At 40.1% G+C, this 27,536-nt stretch overlaps 1 protein-coding gene across 8 annotated transcripts in view; it reads right to left on the reverse strand.

Annotated features, from left to right (window-relative positions):
- Window positions 1-6,805: 6,805 nt before the first annotated feature.
- The window catches only part of FN1 (fibronectin 1), a 69,982-nt gene continuing 49,251 nt past the window's right edge, over window positions 6,806-27,536 (reverse strand). For 2 of the 8 annotated variants that reach the window (XM_081243031.1, XM_081243029.1), the window contains 17 exons: window positions 26,735-26,899; window positions 26,051-26,206; window positions 25,257-25,370; window positions 23,950-24,219; window positions 22,588-22,775; window positions 21,698-21,785; window positions 20,654-20,830; window positions 19,783-19,872; window positions 19,362-19,541; window positions 18,142-18,231; window positions 16,716-17,182; window positions 15,575-15,713; window positions 13,222-13,386; window positions 11,212-11,337; window positions 10,580-10,686; window positions 7,887-7,997; window positions 6,806-7,564 (listed from right to left, as the gene is read on the reverse strand). In XM_081243031.1, the coding sequence (XP_081099157.1) occupies window positions 7,493-7,564; window positions 7,887-7,997; window positions 10,580-10,686; window positions 11,212-11,337; window positions 13,222-13,386; window positions 15,575-15,713; window positions 16,716-17,182; window positions 18,142-18,231; window positions 19,362-19,541; window positions 19,783-19,872; window positions 20,654-20,830; window positions 21,698-21,785; window positions 22,588-22,775; window positions 23,950-24,219; window positions 25,257-25,370; window positions 26,051-26,206; window positions 26,735-26,899 (2,705 nt within the window). In that variant the 3' untranslated portion in view covers window positions 6,806-7,492. The remainder of the gene's footprint in view (window positions 7,565-7,886; window positions 7,998-10,579; window positions 10,687-11,211; window positions 11,338-13,221; window positions 13,387-15,574; window positions 15,714-16,715; window positions 17,183-18,141; window positions 18,232-19,361; window positions 19,542-19,782; window positions 19,873-20,653; window positions 20,831-21,697; window positions 21,786-22,587; window positions 22,776-23,949; window positions 24,220-25,256; window positions 25,371-26,050; window positions 26,207-26,734; window positions 26,900-27,536) is intronic. The other 6 variants (XM_081243032.1, XM_081243035.1, XM_081243034.1 and 3 more) reach the window with 3 other exon arrangements.

A 27,536-nucleotide genomic window follows, 5' to 3' on the forward strand; every position in this document is an offset into this window, starting at 1 on the left:
TTTTGGGATAAACACAAAAAAAGTAAAATTCTATGTATCTGTCATCCAACTATAATACCTTATGACTACTTTAGTTTTATCTGTTTCCCCACTTCTCATGCCTCAACACAGATTATTTTGAAGCAAAGTCTATAGATATTTCATCTGTAAATATTTCAATCAGTTAATCTAAAAGTAACTTAAAAAATAATTTTTAAATGAATATTCCTACACTTTAAAATGCATGACTACGTCTATCAACTGAAAGGGCCAAGAAGTGTGACACCCCAGTGGCAATGAGTGTACCTAATGCTAAGATCTTGGTTTCTAATACCATTATCTAATAAAAGGATCCAGGCCTCCTTGGAGAAATGGGTTACTCTAGACTGAGCAGAAAACCCATAACAAAACATCTGGATCAGTAAAGAGTGATTTGAATTGGGGGAGCGTCTGGGGCCCAGGAAGAAAAGCATGAGCCCTCACTCATTTGTAAATAGTCCACCAAGGGCACCCTGAACCCATCCTGTTGCCTCCAGAGGCACCTTCTTTCTGAAGCCCAGTCCCTTGTCCCTTCCTGAGAGCACAAGTCCCTGCAGGTCTTTAAGCTCCCAGTGCCTTCCATTCTTGGACACTCTTAAAGCTCACTTTTGCTAAACACTGTGACAGGCACAAATTTATTTTAAAAAATAAATTGTAATAAACCATGCCTATGGAAAGTGCTTAAAGCATCTACAGCTTGAAGAATCTTTTTTTTTTTTGTCCATGCCACGCGGCTTGCCAGATATTAGTTCCCTGACCAGGGACTGAACCCAGCTCTTGATAGTGAAAGCACCGAGTCCTAACCACTAGACAACCAGGGAATTCCCAAGAATCATTTTTAAGTAAACATACATCACCACCAACTGGGTAAAGAAAAAGGATTTTGCCAGCAGCTCCCCTGCCATGTCCCCCCATACCTGTTCTTTTTTTTTTTTTTTTTTTTTTTTGCGGTACGCGGGCCTCTCACTGCTATGGCCTCTCCCGTTGTGGAGCACAGGCTCTGGACGTGCAGGCTCAGCGGCCATGGCTCACGGGCCCAGCCGCTCTGTGGCATGTGGGATCTTCCCAGACCGGGGCACGAACCCATGTCCCCTGCATCGGCAGGTGGACTCTCAACCACTGTGCCACCAGGGAAGCCCCCCATACCTGTTCTTGATTATGGCCCCCTCTTCCCTTCTAGGAAACCACATTTGGGCCGTTTATGATCATCTCTCCCTTGTTTTGCCACTCACCAGTTTGTTGATCTTGGGCACATGCCTTAACCTCTTGGAATTTGTTTTCTCATCTATAAAATGGAGATGCATTTGCTCCCAAGGAGGCTGAATAGCTCCTGGTTAAAAGCACACAACCCAGGGCCAGTTTGTCAGATTCAAGTTCCAGCTCTGCTACTAACAAACTGTGTGATGGTAGGTGATTCACTTAGCCTTTCCTCACTTTCTACTTATAAACCGATGTTGCAGTACCTACCTCTTCGGGTTGCTCTGAGGAGTAAATGAAACAAAATATTTAACACCCCTCAGACATGATAAATACTGCTCATAAAAAAATGCTACTTATTATTTTCATAATGCTTTTGTGTATATGAGGCGTGGAAGGTAGTGGAAGATACTAATGTGTGGAAGTTGGATTTTGCCTTAGTTTTTGAATAGGTAGCCAGAAAGTTTGAGTTCCTTCAATCTTTTTTTATTATTATTATTTGGGCTGTGCCGGGTCTTAGTTGAGGCATGCATGCGGGATCTGGTTCCCCGATGAGGGATCAAACCCAGGCCCCCAGGCCCCCTGCATCGAGAGCTCACAGTCTTACCCACTGGACCACCAGGGAAGTCTCTCTTCAATCTTTCATCTACTCTGTTTTCCCAAACCGCTTCTTACTGCTACCGAATTGGTTGACTAGACCCGTACCAGGGTCCTAGCCCGGGCCAGGACCCCTTGTCTCAGCCAGGGAGGTTCTTTTTCCTATTTTTTCCATTTTTGCCAATAGCAAAACCGATGTTGAGACTGGAACAGCACAAACTTTATTTAATGGTCAAAGAATGGAGAAGCAGGAACCTAGTTCACAAATCAACTTCCTAACCCAATTAGAGCAGAGACACCAAATATGTAGGAGGGTCAAGGTAAAAGGGAGGGAATTGGAAAGAAGGGAAGGAATATCCACGAGTTATCTGAGAATAGGGGTGTGGTTTGGACCTGGAGACTGATGCAACACCCCTTTTCAGTCTTTGTATGGGCTTTTACAGTTGCTGTCACAGTGCTGGTGGGTGTGTCACTTAGCATGCGAATGTATTACAAGGAGCATAGAATGAGGCTCAAAGTGTACTGGAAGTCAAATCTTCCACCATCTTGGGTCTAGTTGATTCTAACCAGTTCTTGTTTTTTTCTCTTTGCAGTTTCCTCCTGAAACTTAGATAAGAGTAACTGGTTTTCATTCGAGGGAGGGGCAGGGGTGTGATTCTGGGGCAACAGCCTTGGTAACGTTACCAGTAAGCAAAAGGATATTGAGGTTTTCTGTAACTAAAGTGCCTTTTTTTTTCAGTTGAAATAAAATACACATATAAAATGCAAGTCAATGATTTTTTAGTATATTCACAAAGTTGTAAAGCCATCACCACTGTTTAGTTTCAGAACATTTCCATCACCCCAAAAAGAAGCCACATTCTGATTAGCAGTTATTCTCTATTCTTCTCTCCCTCTGGTAACCATTAATCTACTTTCTGTCTCTATTAGTTTGCCTATTCTGGACATTGTGTATAAATGGAACCATACATTATGTGACCTTTTGTACCTGACTTCTTTCACTTAGTGTGTTTTCATGGTGTAGCATGTATGAATACTTCATTGCTTTTTATGACCAAATAATATTCCATTGTATGAACAGACCACATGTTGTTTATTCATTCATCAGCTGATGGACATTTGGGTTGTTTCCACTTTTTGGCTGTTAACGAAAAATGGTGCTGTGAACATTTGTGTACAAGTTTTTATGTGAACATATGTTTTCAGTTCTCTTGGGTATATACCTAGGAGTGGAATTGCTGGGTCATATGGTAACTCAATGGTTAGCTTTTTGTGGAACCACCAAACTGTTTTCCACAGCAGCTGCACTATTTTACTTTTCCACCAGCAGTGTATGAAAAGGTTCCAGTTTCTCCACCAAAGTGGCATGTTTGGCGCTTGGCTCAGCATCTTAAAACTAATGCTGGGGGCTTCCCTGGTGGCGCAGTGGTTGAGAGTCTGCCTGCCGATGCAGGGCACACGGGTTCGTGCCCCAGTCTGGGAGGATACCGCATGCCGCGGAGCGGCTGGGTCTGTGAGCCATGGCCACTGAGCCTGCACGTCCGGAGCCTGTGCTCCGCAACGAGAGAGGCCACAGCAGTGAGAGGCCCGCGTACCGCAAAAATAATAATAATAATAATAATGCTGAATTTTACGGATCAGCAGGTTTCACTGTACAGTCCTGACCAGCACTCTCCTGGCAGAGGCCAGGTTTCCTTCTGGAACGAAATGGTGGTTTTTGAGGTACCATGATGCAAAGAGCTCCCTGGGAGCATCCTTGGCCTGCAGTGTATTTTCCGTAAGGGCAGTCTGCTGGGATGGGCTGCCTGCAGGATGGGTGATTCCAGCCCTAGCCAGCACTGGGTGCTGACAATCACCCCATGCTGGCCACCTCCAAGCAAAGCTAATAACTTCAAGCCTTTGGAGGCTCCACACAAGAGCCATTAATAGGATAAATCTGGCTCCTCAGATTGTTAGAACTTTTATGTCTCTAAAGAGGAATTCAAGGAAATGTAAAACATGCTTTAATATCTCATACCTAACTGCTGAGAAATGTTAAAAAAAGGAATTTCCCGTTTGGGGCTTTCAGCTGAAGCATCATTTCTCTTGCTCTTTTATTACTTACAGTATTTTCTTCTCTTCCGTTGTAATTTATATAGATTTGTGTTTGCAGTTCAAATTGAATCTCTTATTTTAATGAGACTATGAAATGGGATGATGTGGCAATGATAATAACTTGCATCTCAAATATGACTGCCATATATACTCTTTAAAAATAACTTCCTTAGTCTGAAAAATCCAGCGCAGGGCAAGGTGCTGCCCTGCTTTGTGCTGCATCTGCTTTATCAGCCTTTGTGGTAATCTTTAAATGTCCCCAAACATGAGAAGTCCCAAGAGTGATCTTTTTTTTAATGGTTGAAGTGTATCTCCTGAAAATGGGATTTTTTAATTGGAGCCTGCCACTTTCCCTGTCGCCGTAATGGGAACTTACTGAATAGGAAGCAATTTCAGCACTTAAATGTGCTGATGTGTGTTTCTTAATCACTTTAATGAGTTTCATACAACTAGAAATGGAATAGAATTTTCAATGGAAATATAATTAAATGGAAAAGTCATTTCCTATACTTGTAATTTCCACCTGAGCATGTCTTTATTCACCTCCGCAGAACGTGTGCCTTACAGGCCTATAGTGATGTTATACTGACTAACTTGCATAATTCACTCTGGTCATTAGAGCTGAAAACAACAAATATACTCAACAATAAATTTCATTACAAATCATGTCCAGCAAGACAAAGTATAGCTTCAAAATTGTGATTTTTCTTTTTAAACTCATATATTTACTACTTTTATCTGACTTTGCTTGAATTGCCAGTTTCTTGCCTGAATCCAGATTGGTCTTTTAATTATGGCTTTTCAGTCTAGCCTGCTTAAGACAATTCTCAGGAACAACAGTAACATGAGTCAGTAAAAACTGTAAAAGATCTTTGGAAATCCTTGTGTTTGAATGATTTTGCTGAGAAATAGTAAAAAAGAAAGTTTTACCATTTTGCCTTGTGATGCCAAAACATAAAAGACCATTGAAATTTAATTTGTTCTGGTTATCTACATGTAGTTACTGACTCACTATTGAGTTTCATTTGTAAATTTAATATATTGCTTTGAGAATCTAGCATTCTGGAAAAATTGGTACCTTTTAAAATCTTAAATGTGGAACTTGCAGATTTTACATTTCAGTGTGCAAGTTTTTGATGGACTCACTATCCATTTAATTAATATAGTCCAACTGGATTTACTTAAACTCATGTTGGGGAAAATAGTTTTAGGTTTGTCTCTAGATAAGTGGTTTGAAGCAAAGTCCGTCTCAACCCAAAGGTGTTCTTTCATTATGTTTTTAAATGTAAAGACCTTTCAATAGGATGGAGCTGAGGTGCAGACTTTCACAAGTTCAGTACCTGGGCTTCCTCTTCACATTAAAGATGGAGGCAGGAGCCCGCTTTCTCTTTGGTGTGTGTCTACAGTGTGGCTTCCCCTTACACCGTGTGAATTTGTATTGGGTCATATTCTCTCTCCATGAACAATGATGACCCACGTATGTGGAACAGTCATTTAATACCATCATGATCTGTTCTTCCTGTGATTTTTCCTTTTTTTCACATGAACAGAGCAGCTCTCTTGGTAACTACTGGCTTGACAAAGCTGAGAGTTTAATGATGTTTACAGAAGTCCGGGGTATGAGTCTGTGTCCTGCTAAGGAAAACTCATCTGAGCTGGAGTCCTGTCAAATTAGACTGTGGAACCTCTCCCAGGGTGGGAGGGAGACGCAAGAGCAAGGGGATATGGGGATATATGTATATGTATGGCTGATTCACTGTTTTACAGCAGAAACTAATACACCATTGTAGCGCAATTATACTCCAATAAAGATGGTAAAAAAAAAAAAAAAAAACACCTCTCCCTAATGGGATGCTAAATGGCAAGGAATTTTATAATCTAAATCCATTCCAACATGAGTTTTGTTTTTTGTTTTTCTTTAAAAAACAAATGAACCCTGAGGAAATCTCTTTCTGTATTTAGTCTTAATATTTATTGCCAGGTACTTATTGAAATATTTTGTTACAGTGGTGTATAAAAAAGTGTTCTCCATGTCTTGTATATTATGAATTACTAATCTTTTACTAATTAATAATTGACTATTTCCAGTGCTGCTATTTTACTATTTTGGATGCCAGATTTAATCTCAAAGTTTTAGATTTGTTGGTTCCCCGAAGTTAAATTGAAATAAAAAAGGGCCTTTGTAGACCAGGACTACACACACTTTGTTCATCTGGGGCACTCCAGGGTCAGCTGGCATTTAAACAAGTTGGATTGACGTTATTATACCACAGCGTTTCCTTAAGACAGAACCCCTCTATGCCATGCGATTTAAGTAGTTTTTTGGTGGTTTTTTGTTTTGTTTTGTTTTGTTTGGCTTTACTGTGCAGCATGCAGGATCTTAGTTCCCCGACCAGTGATCAAACCCGCTCCCCCTGAAGTGGAAGCGAGGAGTCCTAACCACTGGACCACCAGGGGATTCCCGATTTAAGTAGTTTTAACATCTCAGTCATCTTTTTATTTTCCTTGCAGGTAATCTCTTTGAATAGATGTTTATTTAATGAAGGATGGAAAGGAAGTGGGAGGGAGCAAAGAATTATAATGGTTAGAAAAGAACAATGAAAAGTTTGTTTTGATTATACTTCTGAAGAGCTAGCTAGCAAGTTAAGTATCTGAATCCACCTAAATCTGGTAAAGCGGAAAATATAAAGTTATCTCCATTACTGAAGAGATAAAATGACAAGACTGAATCTGGGTTTGGGGAGTGACAGACTTAAAAAAGCTTGTACATAAATCACCAAAATTTAGAGAGCCGTGCCCATCATGGTTTTTCAAATGTTTGCTGAATAGCAAAGAAAAAACATTCAGGAAGATTCTTATTTTCCCCCAAATTTCTGTATGTAAAAAAGAAGCCATGATGTTCAAGTTGTGGAATGTAAATCTTTTATTAAACAGTTGTCTTTCCACAGTAGTAAAGCTTTGGCATGTACAGTATAAAAAATAATCACCAACCATAATTAGACCAAATTCCTCTTATTAACTGCATACTAAGTGTCTTCAATACAATTTTTTCCATATAAAAATACAGGGAAAAATTGATAAATAACAGGTAAGAGAAAGATTTCTAGGCAATTACTAGAATCATTTGGAAATAGTGAGTACTGTGGATATTTCAAATATCACAGCAACAAGGACATGCCATTCCTACAATATTGTGGGCCAGATAGTTAAGTGGAAGCAGAAGTGTTTGGGTAACTTTCCTATTGAAAATTTTGGTAATATCATTTCAAGACATTTTGTATCTTGGTTGGTGCATGTGCTTCCCTATTGATCCCAATCCAAATCACAAGTTAGAATCATTTCACTTAAAATACTGAGTAGTATTGAATACTTTGGAGAACTGGCAACATACTGCCCCATTTATGAGAAAAGTCTAAAAACACTCCCAGGGTGATGCTTGGAGAAGCTGTGAATTGAGCTGAAGCTGGAGAAGTTACTCCAGAGCAGAGGGCTTAAGAAAGAAACAAACTAAGCTGGGGTCTGCTAACATCACTCCAGTTTGGATGGACCTTGACAGAGATCCGTGCTTGTTTCTGAGTTGGAAATATTACTCTCGGGAATCTTCTCTGTCAGCCTGTACATCTAAAGGCATGAAGCACTCAATTGGGCAGTTGACATTCTGTTAAAAAAGAAGAAGAAAAATTAATAGCAACGCTGTAAAGGCTACAGAGAAAAAAAGGGGAGGGTGGCTTCTCTGATAATTACTTATGCATAGGAAAATATGTCTAGCTTTAAGAGCTTAGCTATATACTGGGCAATGGGAGATGCTCAAGAGAACCCAAATTATGTTACAGGATACAATATTCTTTCTACTCTTAAGTCTTTTAAAAGAGTTTTTAAAAATTGGTTCATTCAGAAGAAAGGTACCTACAGAAAGGGACTCTCTACTATGTGCCTAATTGCATTTAGGGGAGAAACACACAGGGTGCAAATGCACTTACAGTGTTTGTTCTCTGATGGTATCTCTGCGAATACTGGTTGTAGGAGTGGCCAGTTGAGCCTTCGTGACCGGGTTCAGCCCCTGGTCTGCGGCAGTTGTCACAGCGCCAGCCCTAAAAGAGCAGAGGCATGAAGTCGGATGGGGTTTATGACAACACAAGAACATCGCAACTTAGAGCTTGTGTCGAAGAATTTCACCTCTTACGAGTTGGCAAAATATACGCAGTTAGTCACAAAGTAAGCTTTGAGGATGATTTCATGCATTTATAACTTGCAGAATACATGTTGGCTGATTACTCATATTTTATAGCTGCCTCTATTTATGCGTTTCCTTTTTCCTGAAATGTCTTACAAACCCCACCCATCTGCTAAGGCTGATTCCAGTCCTGACTTCCTTAATAAGCTTTCCACACTACATGATGGAGGAGGTTTTCCTGGAATCCTAGAGCTTTTAAAAGGAACGTGAGATCACATGGACAGACACCCTCATTTTATAGGTAAGGGAAAGGAGACCCAGAGGAATGACTGACTGGGGGGCGGGGAAGTCACACAGTGACCTGTGAGTGGAGTGGGACTGCCACCCAGCTGGGTGTCTCCTGGTCATGTCCTTTCTACAGAGATCCTGAGACTTTCCAGTCATATGAGCCTTCTTTTGCCTAAATTAACCTGAGTTGGGCTTTTCTCTTATAGCCAGAAGAACCCTAAATAATACAATCACTTTCTTTCTTATATTGTCAGTGAAATATTTCAGACATATTTGTCCATTTAAAAGCATATTCCCCATAATACCTAAGACAGTATGGGTAAACACCTACTTACAGAATCAGTGAATCTTGCTTTCATATAAACACGTAACAGTTCCCACTCCTGTCTAAAGTGTTTCATTTCGCACTTCACTTTAGAACAGGTGTCACACGTGAAAGGTTTCATGTACGTAAATCATGAGGCAGAGAGGCTGAAGTGAGACCAAAACCGACTTCTCAACAAATTCACTTTCCATCACACTTTTCTACACTGAGCACATGGCCAGAGATGACGGAGTTCTGTGATCACGGTCTTTATATGTGTTCAAGAGAGACAGAGAGAGAGACTCTTTCCCCACCCAACTACGAGTGGTGGAATAAGATCAGAGTAGCTTCCAGGGGCTGCCCTCAGCCAGACCCCTGAAGACCCTTCTCTGCTGCCAGTTTAATCTTCCTAAAAACCGTCTTCCATCATGTTCCCTTTCTCTTGGGCACCTGCAACTGGCTAATGCCAAAGGTATCAACCAGTGAGCCTTACCCAGGAGTAGGGAGCATGCTCTTCATGGACCAGAATTTGAAAAGCTGTTGGGGAGGGTATGTTTTCATTGAAAACAAAGGAATGTTATGTTTCATTGCTTTTATTTGAGTTATAAGGCATTTTATTTTGTAATTTCAAAGATTAGAGGAAAGCACAGCACTTTTCTGTTATATTGAAGTAGGACACCGATTAGAAGTGGTTGAGAAGTACTGGCATGAATAATGGACTTCCGAGGCCCTGCATAAGTGGCCCCCACTTCTTCCCATTTAATGTCTTACCACTAGACAGCAGGCAGAGGGTTGTTTCACTGGAGCCCACATGTGCCAGCGCCTTCCCATTCCAGGGGGCTGTGCTCACTCTGCTCTCTCTGCTTCCGCCATCCCTCAACCAAATTGTAACCATCTTAAACCCCAGCCAGCGGACTACGCTCGTGGCGCAGTGGTTAAGAATCCGCCTGCCAATGCAGGGGACATGGATTCAAGCCCTGGTCTGGGAAGTCCCACATGCCACGGAGCAACTAAGCCCCTGTGCCACAACTACTGAGCCTGTGCTTTAGAGCCCACAAGCCACAACTACTGAGCCCGAGTGCCACAACTACTGAAGCTCGTGCACCTAGAGCCCGCGCTCTGCAATAAGAGAAGCCACTGCAGTGAGAAGCCGCGCACGGCGATGAAGAGTAGCCCCCGCTCGCCACAACTAGAGAAAGCCCACACGCAGCAACGAAGACCCAACGCAGCCAAAAATAAATAAATAATTAATTAAAATTAAAAAAAAAAAAACCCAAACCCAGCCAGTCATGCTTCTCTTTTCCACCAAACCTTTCCTGCTGACATAAGCCTACGTGGGAACTGCGTTTGTCAGATCCACTCAGAGCCTGACTTGATTAGCTGGACTTTCAATGTATGCTAATTTAATGTCTCCAACTATATCATTAAGAGCCAGGACCATTTCTCACTCCCTCTGTGTGTCCCATATTCCTGAGCATAGCACTAGACCTATGGCAGGAATCTATTTGGGGATTGAGAGAGGGTACAAAGAAGTGGTATTTTCTTAGATCTGGGTATTCAAAATATTTAACAGCAGTATCACAGGGGCACCTGCCCAACAGAATGGAGCAAGAAGCCCAGTGCTACCCAGTGTTTAACACTTCAGTTGCTGAAGAATGGAGGCAGTCTGAGAATAGTAGGTATGGGGGAGGGGGCTAAGGCTGCCACAAAGGGGGAGAACTGGGAAGGGGTAGTCAGTAGCCTTATGTTCCAACAGGAGCTGAAGTATTTCCCCATTTCATAAGGGAAACTACCACACCTGTGTGCACAGCACACACCCAGGAAGCATAACTCTTAATCGTCCGTACAGGAACCTGCCCCCCCCAACCTTGTCTAAATTGCACAGAGCCTGGCCTATCTGGTCTTACCCGCTGGCCTCCAAAGCACGTGCAGGAGCAAATGGCGCCAAGATATTCTTTCTGCCACTGTTCTCCCACGTGGTACGTCTTCCCATCGTCGTAACACGTTGCCTCATCTACGTGGACACACAAATCATAAGCGCATGTAAGACTGAGAACAATAATATAGACTTGACCCCTCTATGGGGATGAGTTTGTTTCTCTCCTAAATTTATGTCATCACAGCCCACGTCCCACATGTTAATGGGAATCATCCATAAGAGAGGTACTGCTGTATAGATCTTAGGGCAGCATTTCCAAAGACTAGATCTAATAAACTGGAAACGGTTCAATGCAAAGATAGAGATCATATTTTAAAAATTGAATCTAAAGACCCGTAAGGCTTTCTTGTTACATTTCACTGCAGATTATGGTCAAAATACTCAGGTTGGAAAAGTGCTAAAGTGCCCTATAACAACATTAAATTATGGCTCATTTTTGAAGCTTGTCTCTGCTGTCCCAAATCAAAAGATTAACAAAACCACCGTTCACTCCTCAAGAAGACCTAAAGTCTCCAATTATTTCTGGGAATGAGAGTTACAGCTCAGTAATGAAGGTGGGAGTGCTCAAGAAAACACTAAAAATGATTTGTGGCAACGTACGGGGATCGCACTTGAATTCTCCTTTTCCATTTCCAAGACACGTGCAGCTCATCATCTGGCCATTTTCTCCCTGACGATCCCACTTCTCTCCAATCTTGTAGTTCACACCATTATCATGGCACCATTCTGGGGGGTGGGGAAGATCAGAGGCAAGGAGTTATTGGCATGTTCTGACTCACAAGATGGTGAGCGTACTGGGACATGTCACCAGATTTTCAAAACCAGGTATCTGGAAGGAGTGGCAAGGAAAGATGAAGGTCATGATCCCTCTGACAAACCACTTTTTTGGTTGGATTTGAAAATATTATCTTTACCACTTAACATTTTCTCAGATATTTTAAGATCCAGTCTATTTCATCATAATCATTTCACAAGAATAGTCAATGACCTTCATTTGAATTCTCCCTATTAAGGTTTAAAATTGGGAAGGCTAAAAATAGATAATAGATGAAAAGTCACTTTTGGATTTGCAGAGATCCTGGGTACAAAGTTCAATTAACCAAAAAGCAAAGGTCAGCTGGTTTCTACACACTACAACCTGTTTCTTGTAAATGGGAAAAGTGAAAGAATAAACCTATGTATCAAAACAAAAACAAAATGATAAATGAATGGTTATCATCCTACAAATAAGACTGGTTCTAAGGAATATCTAAAATGCACAGTTATTTATCTTTAACTACCATACATAAAAGATGACCTTTTAGATGACTTTTTAATCTTCAAAGTTTATACTAAAAACAAACTTTGGAAGTTTATATAATACACACAACTTTTATTTTATCAACAAGTCAGTCATTCCTAAAACTTTAAAAAAGTTAGTCAATAATTATGACATCTAAGTGAAGAATATGTAAGTTGAGCCAAAGAATCACATAAATCAACTTACAGCTCTGCTCCCACAGTTGCGCCTAAGTACTTACATAGGTAATAAATATACAGACTTAAAAATAGCTCAATTTCAGAAATTAAAAACCACCTAATTGATGCCAAATGTTAAAACTTCCAACTCCTAAACAGCATATGACACCTCTTTCTATTTTCAGATGGTCAAGCACAATAGTCTGCATTGAAAAAATTCGTTGTTTTTATATTTCAGTCTGAATTAAACCAGTTCGTGTATACAAGTTAAGTAAAGTGCTCTTAAGATCTTTTAAAAATCATTATGTCATATTTCACCCAGTACAATTCCTGGATATATCTATAGGAGGCTTGTTATAAGGCATAATGATTAACACCTGTGAAAATGAACCAATTTTTAATAATAATCGCATCCTCTAAAAACAAAGCAGAAATGAAGGATTTAGAAATTCTAATACTAAACCTCAAAGCATGATAAGTCATTCCTAGGATTATTTTAACTAAAAAATAATTTTAAATAATAAAATCCTCTTATAATTTGAAAATCAAATATTTTTCAATTGAAGTTGATTCTTAATTATCTACAAATGGACTATCTGTACTCTCCACATTACTTGGCAAGATTCAAGCTGCCCAATGTGTGTATGTGTATGTATGATATGAGTGTGTATGTGTGATATGAAAGAGTGTGTGTGTGTGAGTGTGTATGTATACTATGATATGTGTATATTTGGTTTGTGTTGAAAGAGATAGAATATTTGTAAGTATAAATGTTCACCTCTGAGCTCACTCAACACTACAGATTAAAAGAGACTTGAGGTTCCATTGTGTCTCCGATACCCTTCATTAGACCTGGCTCCAAAGAGTTTGACTTTATTCATTTTAACAAAAAAATTTTAAAAATCATATTACCATCGCAAATTTAGTTTTAATTAATAGTCATATTGAAATACAACCTTTGAGATGAAGCAATATTCAACAAGTAAAATTTCCCATCATTTTTATATGATGCAAAATTTTACTTTGAGTCAAGCAGTCTCTCCTCATTTGCTTCATGTTTGGAAGAGGTTGCATCTGCCAAACATGCTTCCTCCTTTGGCACATTGTGCGAATGCATGGACATGCAAGAGGTGGACAAAGCAAGCTACTCACTAGATGAATCACATCTGAAATGACCACTGCCAAAGCCTAAGCACTGGCATGAGAGTTTAAAGCCAGATTCAGACAATCGCTCCCACTCTTCTCCAATGGCATAATGGGAAACCGTGTAGGGGTCGAAGCACGAGTCATCCATGGGTTGGTTTAGGCCTTGGTCAACTACAGGAAGAAAAGGAGGAAAAGGCAAAAAAAAAAAAAAAAGGAAAGAAAAAGACATCTTATTATGGTTTTGGACCATAAGAAGAGAACTGAATTATTGTATATAATGACTTATTTGAAAACAAAAATCCCGGTAGCACTAAAAAGCACTCATCTGTTCTATCAGTGCATCAACTGCTCTAATAAACAATGCTTAAAAGGAGCCCATCTTTCACTTTTGCCCTCAGTTCTAAAAAAAAAAATCATTTTTAGTAAATCTAGTCTATATAACATGGAACAGATCATGGGGCAATTAAGAACTTCAGTGGGATGCGAAGGCTGGAAATTCCTCTCCATCAGTACCTGAGTGACCCTAAGCTAGTTATTTAACATTTCTCTGCCTTATTTCCCTCCTCTGTAATGTGGGGATAAAAATAAAAATATCTCCACCTACTCAGGATCTTGTGAAGATTACATGAGATCATGAATTCAAAGCACTGGCCTATTACCAACACTTAGAAAGTGCTCACCAAATAAAGAATAATTATTAGAGGGCATCTTTTGCTTTAATGCAAAAGTTGTCACAGTTTTATATACCATTAAAATGTGATCGCATTTATTTATTGCATTTTTTTGTATAATAGTGCAAAAAGCCTAGATTTTGTACAGTCTTTTCATAATGGTCAGACTGCTTTACTCTATCAATAAAACCAACTGTTCCAAATAAGAGAAAGCAATGGGATATCGATGGCTTAGAAATTAAGTAATGGAATCTTTTCATGTTGCCTAAGATCTGGTCTTTATGTTTTGGGAAAGCTTATTTTAAAATAATCTATGCAAACAAAGCATGCTTCAAATTATTATCTAAAAATTAAGTAAACTAACTTCTGTGACTTAGAATCCCACTGTGTATATTTCTTTTCACAGTGCAAAAATCAAAAGCTCAAAAGCAATAGATATTTGAACTGTCTAATATTTTGAAAGGCATCACAGTGGAAGAAAATAGAGTTTTGTTGAAACTAAGATGTCTGAAATGTCTCAAAGCTGGGAGAACCTGGCTAGAATGCAGAATATTGCTGCTGGGAATAAGAAGTCGGAAAGAAAAATGGAAGGAACTTAAACTGCTATGAGGGGTTTCAATAACCTTCCTAAAGATAGCCAGGAGTTAAAATTCCACCTGACCAAAGTTCTGGAGATGGAATCTTTTTAAAAAGATGATGTGGAAAAAGCACAAAGACCTTTGTGCTCTTGAAAATTCCTTTCACATGGCATTCTACTAGCAAAACCACACGAAACAAAAAGTGTGCATTACCATAGATATATAACACAATAAGCACAAAATAATCCCCCTCCTCCAAATAAAAATAAACTGCTTAATTCACAGGCTTTTATACATGTAAAAGAACACAGTCACCTATCGAATGAGGAAGGAGGCTGAGGTTAAGTAACTGGCCCTAGGAATAAAGCCTGTCACTTGGCAGACAGAATTCAGCACTCCCTGCTGATGGGGAATGGAAAACCCTCCAGTTGGAAAATTTGAGATTCATGATTTTGATTATTCCCTATCTCATGTTTCTTGGTGACTCTCCAGCTTGCTGGAGTTTGGAAAGCCGGGTGATACACTACTGGTTTAACGGAACTTTCCAGGTGCTACAAAGAGTCAATGACCATTTAACCTCATTGTGGTTTTAGGCCTATATAATCATGAAATAACATGGGAATAAGGGAGCTCTTTGGACAGAAATGGGCTATGTTGGTAGCATTTTACATCAGGACCAAAACCCAGCAGGCATTGATGTCAGCAGATAAGGAATTTCCTTCACAGGTAATCACTTTCAGTACTTAAAACTTACTCAGGAGAACAGCAACCTGGTAAGGTGAAGAGGGTCTGGGAACAGAGATCAGGAGACTTGTGTCCTATATCAACCCAGATACTCACTAGCTGGGACTCACAGTGTTGGACCAAACAATATTTGAAGTCCCTTCCGGGTCTATCATCATATCACTGTTTGAGACTCTATTTATGTATGTGTTTTACAAGATACTATGATACTCTGAGGGGAAAATAATTGAATTTAAAGTTGCTCAGTTACTTCATGGAATTATTTCCTAAAGTCAAAAGACAACAGCAAGAAAGGAACAGTCACTCGAAGAAGCATCTCTGGGGTAGTCCAGAGCTTTTGCTCAAATAACCCCGATGTTCACATACCAGCATTGCCCACGGTAACTACTTGCTCCCGAACCTTGTGCCTCTTCTGGTCTTTTATTGCCTCCACTATGATGTTGTAGGTGGCCCCTCTGGTAAGACCCGTCAAGGTGGCACTAGCAGAAGTTCCAGGAACTCGGAACTGCAATTATTAGCACATCCAAAGTAGGGGAGAAAGCATTAGAGTGAGGAATTGATATGACTTTCCCTATTCTCTTCTCAGTAACTCTTACTGTGTAAACAAAGCAAAGGGAGACAAAGATGAAGAGTGTAAAGGTCCCAACCAGAGAAGGAGAGAAATGGAGGTTGAGTGAGGGGCTGTCATTTCTACGTGACAGATTTTCCTGCCAAAAATCTACCCTATGTGCTCCACAGTTACCAGGAACCCTCACTAATTCTAGAGACAGCCTCCTCTTCATCCTGCTGTAGTTGCAGTCTGGGCAAGCCCACTGGCAGCCGTGGCCATGCTCCCTTCACATAAAACGTGGACGCTGCGCTATGTGGGATACACATTCATCCCACACAAGTGACATCTGACCCCAACATGGGGTCCTTCAAACCCTTTGGCAAATCCTCAAACTCATTTTTCTAAGCTCATAAATCCTCCACAGTGTAGTCAGTTTTTAAAAGTCTGCCACTTTCTAAAAATAAGAAAACAGTGAACATTGATATCAGCAAGACAAATTAAAGCATAGACGTTTTAGTCAGAGAATTCAATCACTTAGAGGCACAGCTTCGGCCAAGTTCTTTCTCCTTTGACATATTGTAGATAGTGGGATTCTTCAAGGACAAACCGTAACGAAGGCATTTTAGCCCTTCCTGGACAAAAGTAAATTCAGGCAGAATCTCTCTCTCTCTCTCTTTTCTAAGATCATTTCTTTGTCTATATTACCATGGAACCTCAAATGATCGATAATAATAGAAATGATTTTATTCTCTACTAAACAAAAGCTAATGACACTCTTTGGAACATCCCCTGAAGTAGAGCCGTACTGAGATTAAAAAAGAAAATCAGGACTTAAGCATGCCACCTTTCTAAGAGGTTCTAGAAGTATGCCACTGGACATCAGAGCTCTGGTCACTTCAGTAGCCTAGCTTACTTTCTTTCCCAGACTGCCCAGAAGTAAAGAGAAACATGAATTACCTGCAAGGGTTCTTCATCAATGCCAACTGGATGACATGAAATGATATACTCAGAGCTTTCCTGGAATGGGGTCCATGAGATGGTTGTCTGAGAGAGAGCTTCTTGTCCTGTAGAAGCATTTGGATTGAGTCCCAGAACGTGAGGGTAGAGATGATGGTCTACGTCTCCCCTGGGGACAGGACCAATTTGGATCTCCTCATTTACATTCGGTGGATACGGTCTTGGCCTATGCTTTACGGGGCTGGCCATTGTGGGCGGTGTGGTTCGCCTAAAACCATGCTCCTCAAAGATCATTTGTTGCCCAAGACTGGGCTGCTGACCAGAAGTGCCAGGAAGCTGAATACCGTTTCCAGTGTCATACCCAGGGTTGGTGATGAAAGGGGTCTTTTGAACTGTGGAGGGAACATCCAGGATCTCTGGTCCATGAAGATTGGGGTGTGGAAGGGTTACCAGTTGGGGAAGCTCATCTAGCCAAGAGAGGTTAGAGCCAAAAAAAGCAAAGCGTGTTAAGCTCCCAGAAGTAGCCTCCGGAGCCGTTATCAGTTCAGGCAACAACGACTATTTTTCAATCAGATCAAAGCTCCTGGAAAATTAGCAGTTCTTAGATCACAAAACACTTTTTTTCCAAAAAGAAATCTTTATGATTTTTCTCAAAGTTTTCTTTATAGTTTGGAACGAAAAAAGTGTTAGTATGAATTTATCATACACACAAAGCTTTGAACCGCTGAGCCCCATAGAAGCTGCTTCTGCTCAAATTAAGCCTAATGGAACCGAAATATGCAGCCTTTTTTCTCTTTTTCACTTGAGAATCATGTTATGAGGACTAGAATCCAGACTAATTTTATCAGCGTCTGAAGTATGAGAATTCCAGAGGTTTGGTGCAGTAGTTTTTCATAGTTTGAAATGCTAAGAATAGATTAAAATACACACATAAAATTTATTTTAAAATTCTCCTATCAGCATAAATGAAGCATTTTCTTCAAATTAAACTGAAATTGGATAAAAAAGTGAGACATTATTTAGTTCGAAGTTTTAGAAACCAAATAATAAATAAAGACAAATGAGAAAGATTTTTCCCTCCCCTCCCCCTTCTTATAAAAACATTTTTAACTTCAAAAGAATGTATACAAGAGCAGCAACGATCGCAGCTTGGTTTTTACATTTTAATATCCGGTTTGGATTTTTTAAAGATGAATGAAAGGCTTTTATATTGACTGGCTAGGAAAAAAATAAAACAGTTTTGCAGATGGTTAGCTTATTCTTGCTATGAAAGAGCACAGCATACATGCTATGCTGTTAGAGAAAAAAAAAGTTTCACAAGAAATGCATCGAAACCTGGAGCACTTTTTCCCTGCAAAATGAATCATTCGTAATTAGTTTTGTTTTGGCCATCTCCCTGTTAACCACCGAGGAAGGTGCTCTTTACCTGTCTTTTTCCTCCCGATCAGAGGCTCACTCTTCTGATTGTTCTTGAGGGCGATGACTTGGATTGTGTACTCGACTCCTGGTTCCAGACCTGATGGAAGGACAGATCATCACATTATGTCTGTGGGCTCAGCTGGTCAAATGAAAGTTGATCTCACCAGGAGATACTACTGGGAAGCAAGCATCCTCTCTCCAGCTGGCCATTGGCCTCTTGAAAGGCAAAACTGACTTCGTTTTGCTTCTGCAAACACTCAAATACTCTGTATACAATAGCCACTTAGCAAATTAATTATCTTCCTGTCAAGTCTGACACCTGAATAAGCACTTTACTTTTCCTGGGTATTCTGTTAACATGTGGTCTCATCTGCCCTTTTGAATTCAAGAAAATCTATCAGTGTTGTACACTGCCAGCGAAATACACACTTGGGAGAGATCAGTGCAGACTGTATACATGAATCTACTTAGGCCTAACAAACAGATGGCTCTCAGTGGCAGGATCAATGAAAAAGTTAGACTACAAAAAAGTGCTCCGTAGGAAAGAGTGACCACTCTTTGTGTGGACCCTGTAGGAAGTACCCAATTCAACGCCTTCCATATCTGATTCTATTTTCCTGTCTCCAAAGTTTCTAAAGAAGCAGTGTCTCCTTCTGGTACCTGTGTGTTCTATAGGATTTTTAAGTCTAGATGATAGCCTATATACACAGTTTACCGTATAATCTCTTGGACAAAAACAATACCAGAGGCCTATGATCTCTTATTCCCCATCCTAAGCACTCTCTCCAGTATGGGTGATTGGGAATCACTTTGCCTCAAGCCCTATCCTGTGAAACTGGATAATGAGGGCCATCGCAGGTGGCAGTCTGGCAAATCCTGCAGACCTATCATTCTTTAGGTTGCTGAGTGAGAGAACAGTATCCAAATTTGCTAGTTTGCTTTGAAAAGTGTCTTTTTCTAGGAAGAACTGATAGCTGTCTGGCAAACATACAGCAGATAAAAAGATTCTAGTTATGCCATTATGACAGTATTGAAATTATTGCTTTGTTGTGAATTCTGAGATGTATCAAGTTTGACAGCTCCTCCATAGAGAATGCTTTTTGAAGTTGTCAGAAATGGGGCTTCTTGTGCTCATGGTACAGCACCAAAGACACAGCTGGAGTCTGCTAAGCACTGTATGTGTCCTAGAGAGTAAAGAGGAAAACGGCAGCATGAAAGCAGCAATACCAGTAATAGTAGCTTCTGTGACACCAGGGCGGGGCCGAGGGACCACTTCTCTGGGAGGGGACCCAGGCTTCTCATACTTGATGATGTAACCAGTAATCCTGGCACGAGGTGGCTGCCATGATAACAGCAGGGAGTTGGGTGTGGTGGCCAGGAAATGCAGGTTGGATGGTGCATCAATGGCTAAAAGGAAACAAAGTTACATCTCTTTAAGGAAATGAATAACCAAGAAAGTTATTCCCACATTCTTTTCCCAGCCCTTAAAAGCAGACTTGAGAGAATCTGAGAGTTCTGTAAACAGTAAAAATGATTCACTGTGATCTGAATACAAAAGTACCAGCCTCATTTTTGTTGCTCAAGTTCACGTGCCTGATCACACAAACATATAAGTCAGTGGCATTTCTTCAGTAGCAAGTGTAGTTACCAGTAGAGGCGTCGATGACCACAGGGGAGCTCCGGGCATTGTCGTTCAAGGTGTACAAGTGGATCTTGTAGTCAGTGCCGGGTTGTAAACCTGGGATTGGTGAAGAGATGATTTTTATCTGATCTTCATTTACTAGGAAAATTTTCAAACTCATTTGCAATCTTCATGGTTCCTCCTATCATTGCCTGTTTATACAGACCACGGAAGTGGTTCACATTTGAACAATAAATTAGAGCATGGTATGGGTGTTAACTGCTCATGAGAAGGACATCTCAAAAGAAAGGCACAGATGCACAAAAAGACATTGGCTAAAATAAATGTTAAAATCCAAAAATGCTGTTAGAAGTGACTATCTTGGTGATAGGGGTGAGCACCTACTGACTGTGTTTTATCAGATGGTCACTGGTTGGGAACTGGAATCAGAATTTTCAATCTCAAAAAGACCTAAATTGATATTGAACATTCTCTGACAACAACTTTGATCTCTATGAAGTAGTGTCGTTTGCTTTTTCAAATTTAATTCTGCTTTATAGTCTATGTGAATGTTAAGAAGTAGACACTATCACTGAGTTTCTTTTGGCTCTCAAGCATTATGTGTAATTTTTTTTTCCCCTAAGAGACGGTTCATTGATGAAAGATCTCTGATGAATGGGACTTATGCCATTCCTCTGGCAAACATTAGACAAAACCAGGCGTTCACAGGACAAAATGTTTTGATCAGGAGATGAAAATACATTGTAAAAAATAGAGCTGGGTTATCATAAAACACTGAAGATAAATTTAATCAGTGTAAGTGGTAGAAAGACTAATAAGCTAATTTATGTTGTGAATGGCAGTTATCAAATGTGGTCAGTAGAGTGAGCTCCCGGACCTGTGATGGTGTAGCTTCTGACATCTGGCTTGATGGTTCTCTGAATTGGAGTCTGGCCGTTGGCTGGGATGGCATCGACTTGGAAGCCGGTGATCGTCTCAGTCTTGGTTCTCCAGCTAATGGTGATGGTGGTCTCAGTAGCGTCTGTCACACGGGCCCTTCTTGGAGGGCTGACATCTGCACAGGATGACAGCCAGAGATTAGTGCCTGGCTGGCTCATATAGGTAAGGTTTTGATATTTTAAAATGTTTCTTTATTATATACAAATACATCAATTTCTACACATGACTAATAATGTATAGATTTTCTCCTGTGGCATCCAGAGAGAAAAAGCAGACAGTAATTAGGAAAAATGAAAATACTCACCTCGTGTACTTTTTTTTTTAAGAACTGAAAAGCTTTACAAGTACTGTCAGTGGTTCTCAAGGCTGGCTTTATGTATCTACAAATACCTCAGTAAGTGTTAACATTATTGTTATTATAATATGAAATATGTGTAATAATATGAGGAAGGTATATATATTCATATTTATAATAAGGTATTGCTAGTATTTTGTCACTCTTATATAGATTCATATTTTTTTCAACAGGTGCAACGCCATCCCTATTTCATAGATGAGAAGACTTTGACACTTTATGTGATTTCTGAAAAAGAATAACTGTGGGTTATTGATATGGCAGAAAACTAGAACCTGGGCCCAGTATTGTCCAATCCCTACCGCACTGTTAGATACAACAGAAGCCAGCGCGTCCTCCTCACACTTAACTCTATGAGAACAAATTCTGACCAGTAGAACATAACCTAAGTGTTAGTCCTAGTTCACTGCACCAGCACCGACACGTCATGAAGTGATTGCACGTACGCGCCAGTAGACCGCTTCCTGGAGAGGCCCAGGAGGCAACAGTAGTAACTGGGAAAAGCAAATCAATTTCCAAACTGGGAATCATTCCATTGTTCACGTAGTGATCTACAAAGGCATTTGCCATTCTTTAATTTTTGTTTATCCAGAACGTTTGTCGACACTAAAAAGTTTGATTACTCACTCTCCAGAGTTGTGACGACTCCCTGAGCTGGTCTGCTTGTCAAAGTGTCCTTAAGAGCATAGATGCTCACTTCATATTTAGTGGCCACCTAGAAAGAAGGGTGCAGTAAGCTTTAGCAATGTGATCTTCTGAAGCCCAGGAATTTTCACTCCAGCGTTAGAAAAAATGCAATGGTTAGAAAAGAAAAAGTAAGCTAGCAAAACCCGCAGAACTGTAAGCTCCTATATTAATTTCCTTCCTACACTGACAACATATTTAATTACATGAATTAAAAAATGCACCTGGGGTTGAGCCCAAGTAAGCCATAACTTACATGTTTATGCTAAGCTGATACAAAATGAGGAAAATGGTATTGGCCTGTTTTCCCCTTTGCAGGCAAAGAGAATAGTCTGTCTCTGAACCCTCTTTCTGTAGTTTCTCCTGGAATTGGCCTTATGTTAAGAAGTAGAACAATTTCCTAGGTCCCTGGCTAGCTTTCTGCATGCACATCTAGAAGGATTAAAAATGACTTAAGGAAGGTAGGATCAGGCTGGGTTGGTAAAAACTGGAGAATATTCCTTGCAAAGGTAACAGGGCTGAAAAAAGCATAACTAAAGTAGATTTATACATTCAGCCTATGGATATATAAATTGCCCCCCCCGCACACACAATACAACATTTTAAAATAAACAGAATACACTTAAAGAGCTATGCAACATCCAATGCAGCTCATAAAATTCTGTCCCTGATAGCTTAAGTCAACACAAAGTAATTCTACTTGATACAAAATTATGATCAATTTAATTTGACAGCAGAGGCAAAGAACACAGATTTATTATATTTCCACCACCTTCAACTGTGTAAGAAATGACCTACTTCTTTAGTCCAATGAGAAAAAGGACACTTCTTACCATGAGTCCTGATACAACCACAGATGAGCTGTCGGGAGCAAGGTTGATTTCTTTCATTGGTCCGGTCTTCTCCTTAGGGGTCACCCGCACTCGATATCCAGTGAGCTGAACATTGGGTGCTGTCCACTGGGCGGCCAGGCTGGTTGGTGAAACCTGAGTGAACTTCAGGTTGGTTGGTGCAGGAATGGCTGTCAGGATGGTCATTGGTTAGAGGTTATCTTACAGTAAATGGGGAAAGGGGGAAAATAAAGTGAATTCCAAGAAGTAGATAGGTTGTACTTGTTTGGTTGGGTGGGTACCCTAGTCAAGCAAAGATTCAGTACAAGAAAGGACAAAAGGGGGTGCAACATGAAGAAAATGTTTGCTGAAAAAAATGTGTTTTTTATCCAGCAATGCTCAGAAACACTGGAAGCCCTTGGGGAAATGCCAAAACTCTAAGAGACTTAAGGTTTTAGCAGTTGGGTTTTTTTTTGCTTTCCCTTAATAAATTAAAGTCAAATTGGCTTATTGGCCATTAGGATTGATCTTTCCATTTCTATGGAAAGATGAGCAGTAGCCCCTTTCCGGTAGAAATTATCTTTGTATGGAAAACCATCTCACAGAGTATTTCATCCCTCCAAAGACAGAATTATGATTTTATTCTCTTTGTTTGGACTTCCTGGAAGATATCACTGCTAACTTTGAAGTATTCTCTGTGGTGCAGCAGCAGAAGAAAATTGGCTCACAACAGAAGCAGAAAAGAGAAGCAAAGAGCAATAATACGGATTGTCACCTCCAGGGTTTATGCTGTCACGAGGAGACATCTTTAGCATTCCACTCTGCTTTAGAAATAAAGCATGAGAGGATAAAGAAGGTGGAAAGCATTTGCCCTATCAACTGTTTCCTATGTGTCTGATTCTCAATCCTTTAAGCAAATTATACACCTAGCACATGATCTCTAACCAGAGAAGGAAGGTCTTACCCACGTGTTCTCAGAATCCTGCTGCTATGAAATGGCCCAGTTTGGGTTCCTTAGGATGCCAAATTTCTTTCCTTTATATATAATGAGCATAAGTAACCACAGAGAGTCATGGCTTAGGAAATAATCCACAATTTTCATGTTCTCTTCCAATGTCTCGCTTTATAACCTTGTTTGTAAACCAAGCTACTCCAAAATTTCCTTTTATTAGACTTTATCTAAATGTCACCTACATTTTATTGCTTATTACTATTCTTCTTTAAAGAGGGTCTTTCCTAATAGAGAGGTGGATTTTGGGGGTACCCACTTGCATGGGAATCAATAGCCTGATAAAGTATAATGCATTCAGCAGGGCATAAAGCCGCTGCTCCCATGAGCACCCAGCAGTGCAATTAACGATATACCTGTGGACTGGGTTCCAATCAGGGGCTGGCTCTCCATATCATCGTGCAAGGCAACCACACTGACTGTGTACTCAGAACCCGGCCTGAGGCCTTGCAGCTCTGCAGTCTCTTCTTCACCATCAGGTGCAGGGAATAGCTCATGGATTCCATCCTCAGGGCTCGAGTAGGTCACCCTGTACCTGGAAACTTGCCCCTGTGGGCTTTCCCAAGCAATTTTGATGGAATCGACATCCACATCAGTGAATGCCAGTCCTTTAGGGCGATCAATGTCTGTTAGGCAAATTAATGGTAAGAGGTTATGTGAAAAGCAAGTTGCGAAATAAGCATTTTTATAACATGCAAAGCAGTTCTGCAGATACCATTTTTCTTTGATGAATTAAATTCCAATTAACCCACTATTAAATGGAAAATTACTTGACCCTTGTTTAAGGTTTTTTGGTTCAGAAAATATTTAATGTCGCATCACTTATTAAAACATAGGTGTACATGAGATGCGGAGATACCCTGCAAAATGTCCCCACATGAGGATTTATTTATATTTATTTTAAGATATTCTACCAAGATTTGTTTTTGCAATGTGATGTTAGTCCCACAGACCTGGATTTTTTTATACCTTGGAAATGGCAAAGTTGATTTTCTTTTTTTTTTTTTTTCTTTGCGATACGCGGGCCTCTCACTGTTGTGGCCTCTCCCGTTGCGGAGCACAGGATCTGGGCACACAGGCTCAGCGGCCATGGCTCACGGGCCCAGCCGCTCCGCGGCATGTGGGATCCTCCCGGACCAGGGCACGAACCCGTGTCCCCTGCATCAGCAGGCGGACTCTCAACCACTGTGCCACCAGGGAAGCCCAGCAAAGTTGATTTTCAATGTTAGATTCAGATTGTTACATTCTTTCTTTAACTCTCCCCCTCCCCCACCATTGAATATTGTAATGTATGTATATTTAATATAAATATAATATTTACATTAAACGTTGGTCCAGCCACAAATGCTCGAAACATAATAGTTTCATGAGGCACACTTCAATCAACTTTACCATCCAGTTGTAGAAAAGAAGGTGCTAGCAAAATAATTTGTAGATTTGCTATAGGCTAATAAGATTTTGCTGAGGCGATTTGAGCAGGAGAAATTCAAAGCACAGCAACTAACTATGGTAGTTCCACAACTTCTCTCCCTATATGTTCATTCCTTGGCACTGAGAAGGAAAAATGTTTGTAAAGAGCTCAGCTCAAGATACAAACTAGGTATCCAGACACCTAAGCACAAAATTTGACTTTGAACATGGAAAACAGGCACTGGTTACATACTGGTTACTGCTGTCTGAACCAGAGGCTGACTCTCTCCATTTCGATTCTGAGCGTAGACACTAACCACATACTCCACTGTGGGCTGCAAGCCTTCAATTGTCATTTCTGTTTGATCTGCAAAGGGAGTGAAAAGAAAGGCAGCATCTATGTCATTCACTCTGACAACCAAGTGACTTTCAGAGTTCAGTAGTAAATGCGTGGTGGCCTGGAATTTTCATTTGCAGAATTAGCATGAAAATATGGAGGAGTCACACATGGATTTCCTCTTGGACAGACACGTTCATTGCTAATACAAATTACCATATTGGAGTGAAGCCACACTAAAGGATACGCTCTAAAATTGAATATGATGCCACCAACAATGAATGATGCTGCTCTTGAAAAAATGAAAATTAACTGGACTTTAAAATATTGCCTTAGAATCCTAATTTCACAATTATTTTAGATGAAAACAAAAACAAGAGCTAAAAGAATCTTTCAAAGTCAGTTAGGACCATCTCTGTCTTCTTAGTGTGCATGATAAACAAAACCACAAAGATGAACCTAATAATTTAAGATGTCCACACCATCAAACACTACTACACATGTAAAAACAGAAATGCACTCATCCTAAAAATTCTACCGTGGAGGGAGCTGTTAACAGCCTTGAGCCCCGAATTCACAAATGGGGAAACTCTGACACGTGATACGAAACTGTATAGTACTCAGAGCCAGGTAGTCATTTATTTAAAAAAGCATACTGTGCGGTCCTACTCTGTTTATCCTGATGTATGTGAGGTGCTGGCTATTCTTACCTGGACCTGCAGTCATTGTTTTCGATGGTCCTGGGCCATTTTTAGGAGTAGTGGTCACTCTGTAACCGGTTACAGGGGAACTTGAAGGCAGCCACCTGACACTAATGCTGTTGTCCTGGACATCAGTCACTTGCATCTGGGATGGTTTGTCAATTTCTACAAATAAAAACCAGGAGAAACCAATGAAGCCCCCGTCCATGGGGACAAGACTAGACAAGTCCTCATCTCCAGTTCTGATACAAATAGAATAATCTCTTACTACTATTAATGACCGCCAGGTGTTTCTTTTGCAGAAACACAGAGAATTTGGGGAGGTGGTGCCTGCATCTTGACACTACTGCCTATTTTCAAGATGGCTGCTGCATTCACAAAGAAACTACATTTCCTGTAGATGTTTGCCTCCTTACCTTATTAGCTCATCTATTCATTCATTAACAAATATTTACTGAACATCCTCTGTCCCTGTCTCTATTATAGGCTCATGGAATACATCAATCAACAAAACAGACAAAAATCCTTGCCCTTGGGGTGCTTCCTTGTATATCTGGCTCAAAACTCTGTAGCTGTTGCTTCATCTTATTAAAAAAGAAAATCAATTCCACAATGAAGAAAATACTTTGGGAGAACATAGTAAAAGCTATCTGAGTAAATGAGCCTCTGTCATCCCAGAAGAGGCGTCAGTACCTGTTCGGTAATCAATGGAAATGGGCTTGCTGCTTGCCGGGCTGTCCCCACGGCCAGTGACAGCATAAACGGTGATGGTGTAGTCTGCTCCAGGTTTAAGACCACTGATGGTAGCTGTAGACTTGCTCCCAGGCACAGTGAACTCCTGGACAGGGCTATTTCCTCCTGTTTGAAAAGGGATTAATTTAAAGTGTGAGGGGCTGAGAGACACTTAGGTATTAGAAATTTCTTGAGATAAAGAAATCACACTTACACTAGTAACTGAATTTACTAGTGTAAATTACACTTACACTAGTAACTGAATTAACATATTGAGAGCAGCTTGTAAGTTACATATTTGCTTATTCCCTTTAAAAAAGTGCTATTAAATAGGGCCTGAACAGAAAGGTCTATTTATTTATGCATGTAGTAAGCCTTGATGAGTGTGTAAAAATTGAGAGAAAATTGCAGTTCATGCTATTTTAACATTCCAGCTTTAACACGTGGTAGATTAAAATTAGAAAGGGAGAGATGGTAAGTCCTCAACCCAAGGTTGCATATAGTGTGGTCTTTTTTCAAAATCTTAATGGAATACATTCATGTTAAATAAAATTTTGAAAATATAGGAAAGTAAAAGGAAGATAAATACAAATCACTTATCATTTCACCACTGATAATATACTTGTGAATTTAAAATCCTTCTTCCTCAGCTCTGTTGTTCCCCTCTAGTATTATACAAACAACATTTTATCTTGATTTTGCCACCAGTTATGTCACACATATTTCCCACATACTCTTAGAAAGAAGTCAAGGCTCCAGCTAA

Source organism: Mesoplodon bidens, assembly GCF_964165515.1.
Source record: "Mesoplodon bidens genome assembly, chromosome: 8".
Classification (NCBI taxonomy): domain Eukaryota; kingdom Metazoa; phylum Chordata; class Mammalia; order Artiodactyla; family Ziphiidae; genus Mesoplodon; species Mesoplodon bidens.